Source organism: Hypanus sabinus, chromosome 5, assembly GCF_030144855.1.
Source record: "Hypanus sabinus isolate sHypSab1 chromosome 5, sHypSab1.hap1, whole genome shotgun sequence".
In the NCBI taxonomy this organism is placed as follows: Eukaryota; Metazoa; Chordata; class Chondrichthyes; order Myliobatiformes; family Dasyatidae; genus Hypanus; species Hypanus sabinus.
This window is the reverse complement of record NC_082710.1, coordinates 75,112,783-75,125,961: the sequence shown is the minus strand read 5'-3', so window position 1 is coordinate 75,125,961 and position 13,179 is coordinate 75,112,783. Positions and strand designations below refer to the sequence as shown.

Genomic DNA, 13,179 nt, shown 5'->3' with positions numbered 1-13,179 from the left:
ATCCACCTTATTCCAAATGGTATGTACATTTCAATACAGCACCTTCAGTCCTGCATTCTTTACACTTTTGAATTTTGCCTCTGCAGTACAATCTCTTTGCTCTGTTTGCATTGGTACTCAATCATTGGCTTGTCCTTCCTTATATTCCTTACATTTTGCATCCATCATCTAATTATAAACCTGCTGGCTCATCCTTAGCTCTATCATACTGGTTCCCATCCCCCTGCCATATTAGTTTAAGCCACCCTCAATAGCTCTAGCAAATCTGCCTGCAGGGATATTGTTCTTGGATTGAAGTGCAACCCATCCCTTTTTTACAGGTCACACCTGCTGCAGAAGAGGTCCCAATTATCCAGAAATTGGAATGCCTGTCCCCTGCTCTAATTTTTCAGCCATGCATTTATCCTCCACTTCATTTTATTCTTATCCTCACTGTCACGTGACACAGGCAGTAATCCTGAGATTACTGCCCTTCAGAACCTGTTTTCAACTTCCTTCCTAACTCCTGCAAACTGTTTTCAGGACCACTTCCCTTTACCTACCTATGTCATTGGTACCAATATGTACCACTACGTTTGGCTGCTCACACTCCCGTTTCAGGATATTGTGTACACATTCAGAAACATCGCGGACCCTGGCACCTGGGAGGCAAAGTACCATCGGTGTTTCCTTTTCACATCCACAGAATCGCCTGTCTGACCCCCTAACTATAGAGTCCCCTATCACTGCTGCCATTCTCTTCAGTTCCCTACCTTTCTGAGCCACAGCGCTAGATAAGCATGTCACTGTCGCTCCCTAGGTAAGCACCCCACTCCCCCCAACAGTACTCAAAATGTAGTACTTATTATTGAGGGGGATGACCACAGGGGTGCTCTCCACTCACTGACATTTTCCCTATCCTCTCTTGACAGTCCCCTGCTTATCTGTGTCCTGTAGCCTTGGGGTGACTACCACCCTGTAGCACCTGTCTATCACCTCTTCACTCTCCCAAACAAGCCGAAGGCTATTGAGCTGCAGCTCCAGTTGTCTAAGTCTCTAAGGAGCTGCATCTTGATGCATCTGGTGCAGATGTGACCATCAAGAAGGCTGGATTCCTGGAAATTCCGCATCTGACACCCAGAACAGAACTCTGGCCTGCAGACATACCCCCTACTCTTTCAAGAATTAAATAAGAAAAATAAATAAGAAATAAATTTACCTACTTACAGTACCTTGCCTCAGCCTATTCTCGCTGAAGCCTGGTGAGCCAAAGCCTTACCACTCTGACTCTGACCACTCCAACAATGACCGCTCCATTAGACAATACCTCTCTTTTATAGAGACTGGGTATTACAAACTCCAAGCTGGACCTGCATGGGAACACTGTCTACTGCATAGCGTCCCATCCAATCCTTTTGCTTTTGCTTTTCAATTTGATCTGTTAACTTTTTCACTTGTTCCGTGTATTCAGTTTTCCAATTCAACACATTAGTTCCTTTTCTGCATGCTGAAGTCTGTCCAGTTTTCCTCTTTCACTCAGGCATTCTCTAGATTTTATTCCATGCCTTCTTCATATTGTCTAACAGCCAAATCTCATTAAACTCAACGTTGATAGTATATTTCATCCTGGTATCTTCATTAATCTTGTCAAATTGAAATAAATTTTTCAGGTAAGAACTCAAACCCATATTCATCTGTTCACACTGAACAACTGAAGATACAGTTCCCTCTTTTTCTATAGTGGGTTTCATTAATTTGAACATTGTCATAATTTTGTTGTGCTTAACACTGAATTTACTGTATACTTGTTTTTATCATCTCCTTGGATGATCTGATGATAAATTTATTTCCACCTTGTAACAATTTTAATTTTATTGGTACTCCAATGGCTTGTAACAAATTTTTTAAGCAGAACACTTTTAATTTTTGTTTGCTTTTTCATGATGAGATTGTAACCAAAATATCGCTAAATTACAAACAAAGTATCACTGGTTTGCAACCAGTTTCAATATATTAAAACTGAATTTTTTTTTGATATGCATTTAACTTTATCAAAATAGAGCAAAGTATAGTTTCCCTTCACTCTTAAACTTCTTTTAGACAATATATTGAAACAAGAACTAGGAAAATTGGCTGATGATTGGGAAAACAAGGACGGTATTATATCCTTTTAAATATGTGCGCTCAAAATTTTCACTTTGTCTGGGATTTTTCTTAGTCTTTAAATGTTTACAACCATCCTGCCGACTGTGTTAAGCTTTTGGATCCTGATGCTTTTCTGATCCAAAGGTTCTTCAGTAGTTAAGAATGAGGCATAAATCTTGTTACTTATGATAATTTTATTAAGCATTAGAACAACAAAGGGAACAAGGGGTAAGTGTGGTGAGAGTCAAAGAGGGAAAAAGAGAGCAAACAAAGGTAGTCTAGTCTTATTATGCCAGACCAGTAATTCTGTTGCAATTCCAACAGATAACAGTTAACCAATTAAATAACCAGTTTCAAGTCATATGACACTTGCCACTAAAAACAAGAAGTTTTTAGAAGCAACTGTAACCACTGGAAAACTCACTGAACAATCACATCTATATAGGTGATTATATAAAAATATGAACAAGCATGAGAAAGTTATACTACAAGGAAAATACCAATTCTATAGCCCACCAGTCAGACTTGGGGCTCTTTGTTTTTCCATACATTGTGAAAGCGGTTATTGAAGAGACATGGTGCAAAGGCAAGAATAATGGCAACTGACTCTGGGATGCAATCTGCTTAGTGCTTCCTACATGACAAAAGCAATCACACCTCAGAGGTTGCCCAGCATCTCGTGAAACATCATGAGATTACAAGAAAATCTCTATCATCCTTTTAAAAATATTTTTTATATTTCCTTTTTAAAATTTTGGGTTTATATCATGCAGTATAGCATTTGGATACAAATCTTACTTTGACATGTGTAGTACAAAATGCTGGTACACATAGTGGCTTCAAGCTCTCCAGTTTAGGCAAACGTTCTATGATATAGCCAACAGAAACTTCTGTGTATCAATATCAAGAGTATTAAGAGCTCTCAGCGCTCTCTCACAGAGTACGTATCGTCAGAGATCGCCATAACATCAGGGCATGCCCAGACCCCAGCCTCAGCCAGGAGACAGATCAGACAGCACAGCAGGTGGAAGCAGAAACCTGGCAAGTGAGCTGGGATCCATGCTAGGCTAAAAGCTACACCTTTCAAGCTGCCACTTCCGATTGTCTTCCTTACAAATCACTAATAACGTGACTGAAATCAGAGTGAGACTGACCACACAAAGGAATTTACTCAATGGCTCCATAATGATCCTGGCTGGATCATAATGTACCCCAGACAGATATTGAGCTAGCAGGCCAACAAAATGATCTTCACTAAAACCTGGCTGGATTATAACATATCTGAGACAGATATTGAGTTAGTAGGCTGCACGTCCTACAAGGCTGACAAAATTCCAGTAAGAAATCAGACAGTGGCTTATATTAACAATGTCTGGCGCACAAACTCTGTCATCACTGATAGTCACTGCTGTCTCAACCTGCAGTATCTCATGCCTTCCCACTCATTGTTTACATCACATCAGTCTACATTTCACCACAAGCCAACGCCTGACGGCACCTTCTTCAGAGCCAACCTGAAGATAATATTTCCTAAATTTTGCCAGAATGTGAAATGACCCACAAGAGGCATTGAACCAGGTTTACACTGAACCAGGTTTACACCAGTATGTGGCATGCCCTCACCAGGGACTGTCCAAACACGTCTTTATTTATCACTTCAGCCTACAGACCAGTGAGAAGAAAGACAAAAACAGTTGCCAAGTTAGTGAGGGAGCTATCTCACAGCTTTGAGTTCACAGACTGGAAGCTGTTTGCACACATGATTTGGGAATTGACTTAAGGGAATACACCATTATCAAATGCTGTGCAGACAATGTCAGCAGCAGTAAAAACATCTCTGTCTTCCCAAATCAGAAGCCATGGATGAACAACGAAGACCAGAGCCTGTTCAGGATTCAGGATATTGCTTACTGATCCAGTGATGCTACAGTAAACAGTGAAGCCAGGTCAAACCTTAAAAGAGGCATTAAAACAGCCAAATAGAGATACAACCAACACATATATGCACATTTCAATAATGCCATCAGTCCCCAACGTTTGAGGGAAGGCATCAGGTCCATCATTAGCTCCTGCCCTGCAAACAGCAACACCACGCCAGCTGAGGAGTTAGACAGCTTCTTTGCTCGCATTGACAGGGACCACACTGTTCGTGTGATGAATGCTTTGACAGCTAAGGAGTACACTGTACTAACGCTGAGTTCACACGCAGTGGGATATACGCTCTGTGGTATCGACGTATGCAGAGCAGTTGGACCAGGCAATCGGTCATCAGGGACTGTGCTGACCAGCTGGCAGGGGTTTTTACTGTTAACGGCCGATGAGAGGAGAGTCTATACTGGATCTAGTTCTGGGTAATGAACTTGGTCAGGTGACAGACCTCTTGGTGGGGGAGCATTTTGGTGAGAATGACCACAACTCCCTTAGCTTCAGCATAGCAATGGAAAGGGATAAAATCAGACGAAATAGTAAAGTGCTTAATTGGGGAAGGGCTAACTTTGAGGAAGGGATGAGGCAGGAACTAGCGAGAGTAAATTGGAAACAGATGTTCAAAGGGGAAAGCACAGAAGTAATGTGGGAGAAGTTTAGGGACCACTTGAGCTGGTTTCAGGATAGGTTTGTCCCACCGAGGCAAGGAAAAAATGGTAGGAAAAGGGAACCATGGCTGACGAAACATGTGAGGCAACTCGTCAAGAGGAAAAAGGAAGCATATGTTAGATATAAGAAGCAGGAAGTAGAAGGGGCTTATGAGAAATATAGGGTAGCCAGGAAGGAGCTAAAGAAAGGACTAAGGAGAGCTCAAAGGGGGCATGAGAAGGCCTTGGCATGTCGGATTAAGAACCCCAAGGCATTCTATGCGTATGTGAAGAATAGGAGGATGACAAGAACGAAGGTGGGACCGCGAAAGGATAAAGAGGGCAACATGTGCCTGGAGGCGGAGGAGGTTGGGGAGGTCCTAAATGAATATTTTGCTTCAGTGTTCACAAGTGAAAAGGACCTTGATCAGGATGAGGTCAAAGTAGAGCGGGCCTGTGTGCTGGACAATGTGGAGATTAAGGAAGAAGAAGTGCTAGATCTTCTTAAAAACATTAAGATTGCTAAATCCCCAGGGCCGGATATGATACACCCCAGGTTGATGTGGGAATTGAGAGAAGAGATCACAGGAGCATTAGCTATGATCTTTGAATCCTCTTTGGCTGCAGGGGAAGTGCCGAAGGACTGGAGAATAGCAAATATAGTTCCCTTGTTTAAAAAAGGTAATAGGGAGTAACCTGGGAACTATAGACCAGTGAGTCTTACGTCAGTGGTATGCAAATTACTGGAAGGGATTCTTAAGGATAGGATCTATGAGCATTTGGAGAAGTACAGTCTACTCATGGATAGTCAACATGGCTTTGTGAAGGGAAGATCGTGCCTCACGAGCCTGATTGAGTTTTTTGAAGAGGTAACAAAAGAAATTGATGAGGGCTGGGCAGTGGATCTGGTCTACATGGACTTTAGCAAAGCATTTGACAAGGTCCCTCATGAGAGACTCATCCAGAAAGTTATAAGGCATGCATAAGTGGAACCTTGGCTATTTGGATAAAAAAATTGGCTTAAAGGAAGAAAGCAGAGGGTAGTTGTGGAAGGAAAGTATTCTGCCTGGAGGTCGCTGACTAGTGGAGTGCCACAGGAATCTGTCCTGGGACCCCTGCTATTTGTGATTTTTATAAATGACCTGGATGTAGAGGTGGAAGGATGGGTGAGTAAGTTTGCGGATGACAAGAAGATTGGAGGAGTTGTGGATGGAGCTAGAGGTGGTCGAAGGATACAAGAGGATATCGACAGGCTGCAGAGTTGGGCAGAAAAATGGCAGATGGAGTTCAATCCGGACAAGTTTGAGGTGATGCATTTCGGAAGGACAAACCAGAAGACTGATTAATGGTCAGTTAGTTAAGAGTGTGGATGAACCAAGGGACCTTGGGGTTCAAACCAATACATTCCTCAAAGTCACTGCACAGGTTGATAGGGTAGTTAAGAAGGCCTATGGGATGCTAGGCTTCATTAACGGGGATTGAGTTCAAGAGTAGAGAGATCATGTTGCAACTCTACAAATCTCTGGTGAGACTGCACTTAAGAGTATTGTGTTCAATTCTGGTCACCTCATTATAGGAAGGATGTGGAAGCTATGGAGAGGGTGCAGAGGAGATTTACCGGGATGTTGCCTGGTTTGGAGAACAAGTCATTTGAATCAAGGTTAGCAGACCTGGGACTTTTCTCTTTGGAGCGTAGAAGAATGAGAGGGGACTTGATAGAGATAGATTGAGATAGAGACAAGATTATGAGAGGCATAGACAGGGTGGATAGTCAGTATCTGTTTCCCAGGGCACCAATAGCAAACACTAGAGGGCATATGTACAAAATTAAGGGAGGGAAGTTTAGGGGAGACATCAGGGGTAAGTTTTTTACACAGAGGGTTGTGAATGCCTGGAATGACTTGCCAGGGATGGTGGTGAAGGCTAAAACATTAGGGGTATTTAAGAGCCTCTTGGACAGGCACATGGATGAAAGAAAACTGGAGGGTTATGGGGTAGTGTGGGTTTAGTACTTTTATTTAAGGATTATATGGGTCGGCACAACATGGAGGGCTGAAGGGCCTGTACTGTGCTGTAGTGTTCTATGGTTCTAAAACCTCTGTCTGTCCCTTGCTTCAAAACATCAACCATCACACCAATCCTAAAGCAGTCAGCTGTAATGTCACTATGACTACAGACCGGTTGCAATCACTCCCATAGCTGCCAGGTCTCTGGAGAGACAGGTTATGTCATCCCTGCTAATCTGGACCAGCACTAGATCAACCAAGGATACCGTCTCCATCACTCTGCACATCATGCTGGAAAAGCTGGCGCATAAGGACACCTACACCAGAAAGATTTTTATTAACAACAGTTCTGCCTTAACACCATTCTCCCCAACAAGTTGACTATTAAACACAAAAATCTGCAACTGGATTCAGGACTTTCTTACCAATCACACAGACGGCCAGACTAGGGAAGGACACATCACCCTCCTTGACCCTGCACATGGGTGCACTGCAAGGATGTGCACTGAGCCCATTCTTTCGCCCGTGACTCTGCCCTGCATATTCCACCAGCTCCATCATCAAGTTTGCAGACGACACCACAGTGATTGAATTAATTACAAATAACAACAGAATAGCAGACAGAGAGGATGAGGAAAATGTCCGAATGGTGCAATAACCATAACCTTTCACTCAACACCAGGAAAACCAAAGAAATGTTTATCACCTTCAGAAAATCAAGAAGGTATCAACAAGCTCCGCTACTCATAGACAGTGAAGCAGTGGAAAGGGTCTCCAGCATTAAATTCTTAGGACTGAACATGGCAGATCATCTCTCTTTGATCAACAACAGCTCCTTGACCGTAGGGAAGGCCCAGCAGTGCTATCTTAGGAGTTTAAAGAGCAAACCTGTCCCAAAAGCTGCTGGTAAACTTTTTGAGAGCATGCTGACCTACTGCATGGCAGAATGGTACTACCTGCAACAAGATCAACTAGAAAGCGCTTCAACAAGTGATCAGGACTGCACTGGGATACAACCACTAGGTATGGAAACCATCTTCAGCTCATGCTGTCTTCAGCGGGTTCTCAACATCGTGATGGATTCATACCACTCCAGTAATCACCAGTTCAATCTCCTTCCATCTGGCAGGGGATACTGGAGCATTTTTGCACAGACATCCAGACTGAAAAACACCCTTTCCCCCCAGGGTTGTTATACAACTGAACAATGCACCCTCCTTCCTCCCACCCATAATCCATTGGCACTATGAATGGTCTCTTTGATTTCAGAGCTCTTTGTTGTTTGAATCTCAGTTTTAATTCTTGATGCTATGTTATATTTAATCGTTGTAGCTTACAACATGGGCAGGTGCAACACTTGAATGGGGCAGCTTCTGTTTCTTTTAATTTTAGAGTTGTTTGTTTTTAATTTAGTTATAACTTGCATGTCATTCTAACTAACTCAGATGTTATTTTAAATTTTGTCATTGTGTTTTTGGTGATTGAATTGCTAGTGTGCAGTTTTGCACTGAACAGGGTGGCACTGTAATCACATCCTCAGAAATGACAATAAAGCTCTAATAACAGATTTTTTTAAAAAGACACTGTTCATGAAGCAGATCCTATTGTGTAGAGCATTTTATATTAAATGAAGTCTGTTGTCTAAACAAAAAAATTAATATAATTTTTTTTGCTTTTTCTATAGGGTTCTATTATCATATTTTATGCAGCCAGAATTTGCATACTCAAGGGTAGCTTTGAAGTGGTGAGTTTTTTAAATTGCGTACTCTATTTTGTCTGTTACATATACTATGTGTAACAGACAGTATAATCAGACCTCTGACCATCTTAGATGAGAGTTTTTGCTTGTCATACAGACTTGTTAAATTTTGGAGCTTGTATTCTAATCAGGAATTCATCTGGCCTATCTTTCCGTTTCTGACCTTGCTCATAGATAAGTAACATCATGATAATATCTTAGGGTTAAAGATTGGCAAGGACATCAATGATAGATTCTCTGCTCTTCTTTGGAAAAGCATGATATAGTTATTTTAAGTTTGTCTGAAAAGCAGGCGGAGTATGCTTTTTCACTTCAAAGTCAAAGTTAATTTTTGAGATCTATTATGCCAGGAGGGTATCAGCGGTGTGCATTTTAGGTGCTGCATATTTATAAGTAACTGTGATCATCATAAAGAATTTATCCATGTGGTAAAAATACTCCAGAGTGTTATTGGCTGGGAGCTGTAGGGTTTTCATTACCAATAATGACTGAGCGAACAAAGTATAATCTGCTGGTGGTGGAATCTGAGATTCTGTTGCCCTTGTCCTTACAAGTTGTTGAGAATGTTCGAAGATGAAGACCCCAAATGCCACTCTTAGCCTATGTTCTGCTGTATAACAATGATCCCAGTCCTTCCACGTGCTTTGGAGACAACAGGCACCTTGAGGCACTGGAGAGATACCACCTGTACAGTTTCCTTAAAATCCTCCAATTCCATTGGTAGTACAGTACCAAATGTTCCAGAATCATAGAGTAATACTGCACATTAACAAGCTCTTTGTCCTACCATGTCCATTTCAACCATTTATCCTTATTCCATCTACCAACGTGGGCCATAGTTTTCTACACCTTGGCGATACAAGTGCTCACCTAGATAGTTATTACATGTTGTGAGTGCATCCATCTTCAACGCCCACTCAGGCAGTTTGTACCAGATTCCAACCATGCACTGGGTGATAAAGGTCTTCCTCAGATCCCCCGGTACCTTGCGCCCCTTACCTTAAACCAATTTCCTTTGCTTTTAGTTACTCAGCTATGTGGAAGAGCTTCCTAATAATTGCTGCAAATATGCTTCTCTTAATTTTAGATACCTCTGGTACATAGACCAGGACAGCACTGGACAGGCCATTCAGCTCATCATGTTATGCTGATCTTGATGCCAATTTAAAGGAAATGTCCTCTATATCATTCATATCTCTCCATTTCCTCATATTGATGTTTATATAAACTCCACCAAGCTGCTTGCTGCCATTACTAGCCTCATCACAGATCCTAGGAACCTATCATTCTTTGGGTAGATAATTTACGCTTCACGTCACTTTTAAGCTCCCCCCCCTCCAAACCTTAAAATCATGTCCTCTGGTGGCGACTAAAGTTTTAGATGGCTGCAGCATGATCTCCTTACTCATATACATACTCAACACCCTTACCAATGAAGGCAAGCATATCATATGCTTGTACCACCTTATCCAATTGCACAGCCATTTTTACTGAACTATTGACCTGGACCCCAAAGCCCAATATACCTCAATGCTATTAAGGAATCTACATTTACCGCCAAATGTGGTGTAGTGGCATCAGCGCCAGACTTTGGAGTGAAGGCTCCCCAGTTCGAATCCAGCTGGCTCCAAAAATCAGGAGAGGGATGGGCTCCTTCAGGTTTCAGATGCCCATGATGAGCAATCACCAAAAAGATCGGTGCAAAAGGCTTGTCATGACAGCATCCTGATGACTCCACCAGGAGTTAAGGGCGCACGCGTGTACGTACATGTACACACACACACACACACACACACACACACACACACACACACACACACACACACACACACATCATAGTATACTGACTCTTATCTGTTGACTCCCCAAAGTGTAATGCTTTACACTTTCTCAGATTAAATCTCCTTCTGTCCATATCTATAACAGAAAACCACTGCTTACTGACTTCCAGTTGGGTAAACAATCTTTCAGAATAATACATATAAAATGCTGGCGGAATTCAGCATTTAAGCAGCATTTATCAGAAGGGATAAAGAGTAAACGTTTTGGGATGAGATCCTTCATCAGGACTTCACATCTCGTCCAGGTGACTTATCCACCTAAAGATCTTTGAGTTTACCTAGCGCTTTTTTTCTTTGTAATAGCAATGGCTTTCACTCCTGCTCCCTGACACTCACAGACCTGTGACATGCTGATAGTGTCTTCTACAGTGAAGACAGCTGCAAAGTTCCCATTAAGTTCATCTGCCGTCTCTTTGTCCCCCATTCCTACTTCATCAGCATCATTTTCCAGTGGTCCAATATCAGCTCTTACCTGCCTTTTACACTTTATATACGAAAAAACTTTTAATATCCTGCTTTATATTATTGGCTAGTTTGCTCTCATATTTCATCTTTTCCCTTCTTATGGCTTCTCCATTGCCTTTTGTTAGATTTTAAAAGCTTCCCAATCATCCAACTTCCCACTTACATTTGCTACCTTATATGCTCTTTCCTTGGTTTTTATGCAGTCCGTAACTTCCCTTGTCAGCCACAGTTGCCTACATCTGCCATCTGAGATTTGCTTCTTCTGTGGGAAACATCTATCCTGTGCTTTGGAAACTATTCCCAGAAACTTCAGCCAATTCTGCTCTGCCATCATCCCTACTTGTATCCTCCAATCCATCTGAGCAAGCTCTTCACTCATGCCTCTGTAATTCCCTTTATTCCATTACGTTTATTGATACATGCATCTTCTTCTTCTCCCTCTCAAATTGCAGTATGAATTCAATCATATTATGATCATTGCCTCCTAAGGGTTCCTTTATGTTAGCTCCCTAATAATATCTGGGTTATTGCACAAGATAGCCTTTCCCAGAAAGCCATCTTGTCAGCATTCAACAAATCCCCTCTTGCAATCCGACACCAACCTGATTTTCCCATTTCCCTTGCATATTGAATTCCCCTATTATAATTGTGACATTACCCTCATTACATGTCTTTTCCAGCTTCCTTTGCAATATCAACCCCATATCTTGGCTACAATTTGGAGGCCTATGTATGATTCCCATAATGTATTTTTTAACCATTGCAATTTTTTAATTCCACCCACAAAGATCTAACATTCTCTGACCCTATGTCATTTCTTTCTAAAATGTAATTCCATCTCTTACCAACAGAGCCACACCACCGCCTATGCCTTCCTGCCTGTCCTTTTGAAGCAAAGTATATCTTTAGATGTTAAGCTGCCAATTATGGCCTTCTTTCAGCCACGACTCAGTGATGCCCACAACATCATAATGACCAATCTCAAAATGCACCATGAATTCGTCCACCTTATTCCAAATGCTGTTTGCATATAAATACAGCACCTGCTTTCTTTGCCCTTATAACTTTTGCCTCTGTGGTAGAATTTAATTCTTTGCTCTGTCTGCATTTGTACCCAGTCATTAGTTTGACCTTCCTTCCATTCATGTTACAACTTGTAAACCTGCTGGCTTATCCTCAGCTCTATCATCCTGGTTCCCAACCCCTACCATATTAGCTTAAAGCACTCCCAACAGCTCAGGTAAACCTGCCTGCAAGCCAGATCTGCCTCCCAACTTGTAATGTATCCTGGATTTCATGTATCTTTATTTTCTAAATTAACTGACCATGGGACCTTATCAAATATCCATAATGTCCACTAACTTACCCTGATCAAACATCTTTCTCAGCTCCTGAAACATGTTTGTAAGTTATGAACTGCCCTGTGCAAAGACATCCTTACTGTCCCTTAGGTCATGCCTTTCAAATGCTCATAGATCCTACCTTTCAGTATTCTCTCTAGTAGCTTTGCTCTCACTGATATATAGCTCTCCGGCCTGTAATTCCATTTAGAAAAATAGAGAGCTATGGTTAACCTAGGTAATTTCTAAGGTATGAACAAGTTCAGCACAGCTTTGTGGGTCAAAGGGCCTGTATTGTGCTGTAGGTGTTCTTTGTTTCTATGTTTAATCTCCAGACTTTTGAGACCTTGCTAGTGAGAACACAAAGATCCCAGCAATATCCTCACTTAGTAAAAACAAAGTACACTGCAGATGCTGTGATCAAATCAAAACGTACAAAAAAGCTGGATGAGCTCAGCAGGTCGGGCAGCATCCGTTGAAAGAAGCAGTCAACGTTTCGGGTCGAAACCCTTCGTCAGGACTAAAGAAGGAGGGGGCAGGGGCCCTATAAAGAAGGTGGGGAGAGGGTGGAAAACCAATCAGAGGAAAGATCAAGGGGTGGGGGAGGGGAAGCAGGGAGGGGATAGTGGGATAGGGGATAGGCAGGAGAGGTGAAGAAGGAATCTAAGGGGAAAGCACTATGGGTAGTAGAAGAAGGCCGAGTCGTGAGAAGTGATAGGCAGCTAGAAGAGGAGACAGAGTAGAGGTGGGATGGGGAAGGGAGAGGGAGGGAATTACCGGAAGCTGGAGAACTCTGAGGAATAGAGGATGTAGAGGAGACCGCACCGGGAGCACCGGATGCAATAGATTACCCCAACAGACTCACAAGTGAAGTGTTGCCTCACCTGGAAGGACTGTTTAGGGCCCTGAATGGTGGTAAGAGATTGACGAAGTGGTCCCCCAATCTGCGTTGCGTGCGGCCTCCTCTACATCGGCGAGACCGGACGCCGATTGAGGGACGGCTTTGTCGAGTACCTGTGCTCTGTCTGCCACAACAGACAGGATCTCCCGGTTGCCACTCACTTCAACTCT

General features: G+C 42.4%; 1 protein-coding gene across 4 annotated transcripts in view; it reads left to right on the top strand.

Annotated features, from left to right (window-relative positions):
• LOC132394244 (tetratricopeptide repeat protein 39B) overlaps positions 1-13,179 on the top strand; it is a 411,030-nt gene that overhangs the window by 236,242 nt on the left and 161,609 nt on the right. For all 4 annotated transcript variants that reach the window (XM_059970126.1, XM_059970127.1, XM_059970128.1 and 1 more), the window contains one exon: positions 8,388-8,447. In XM_059970126.1, coding sequence (XP_059826109.1) covers positions 8,388-8,447 — 60 coding nt within the window. The remainder of the gene's footprint in view (positions 1-8,387; positions 8,448-13,179) is intronic.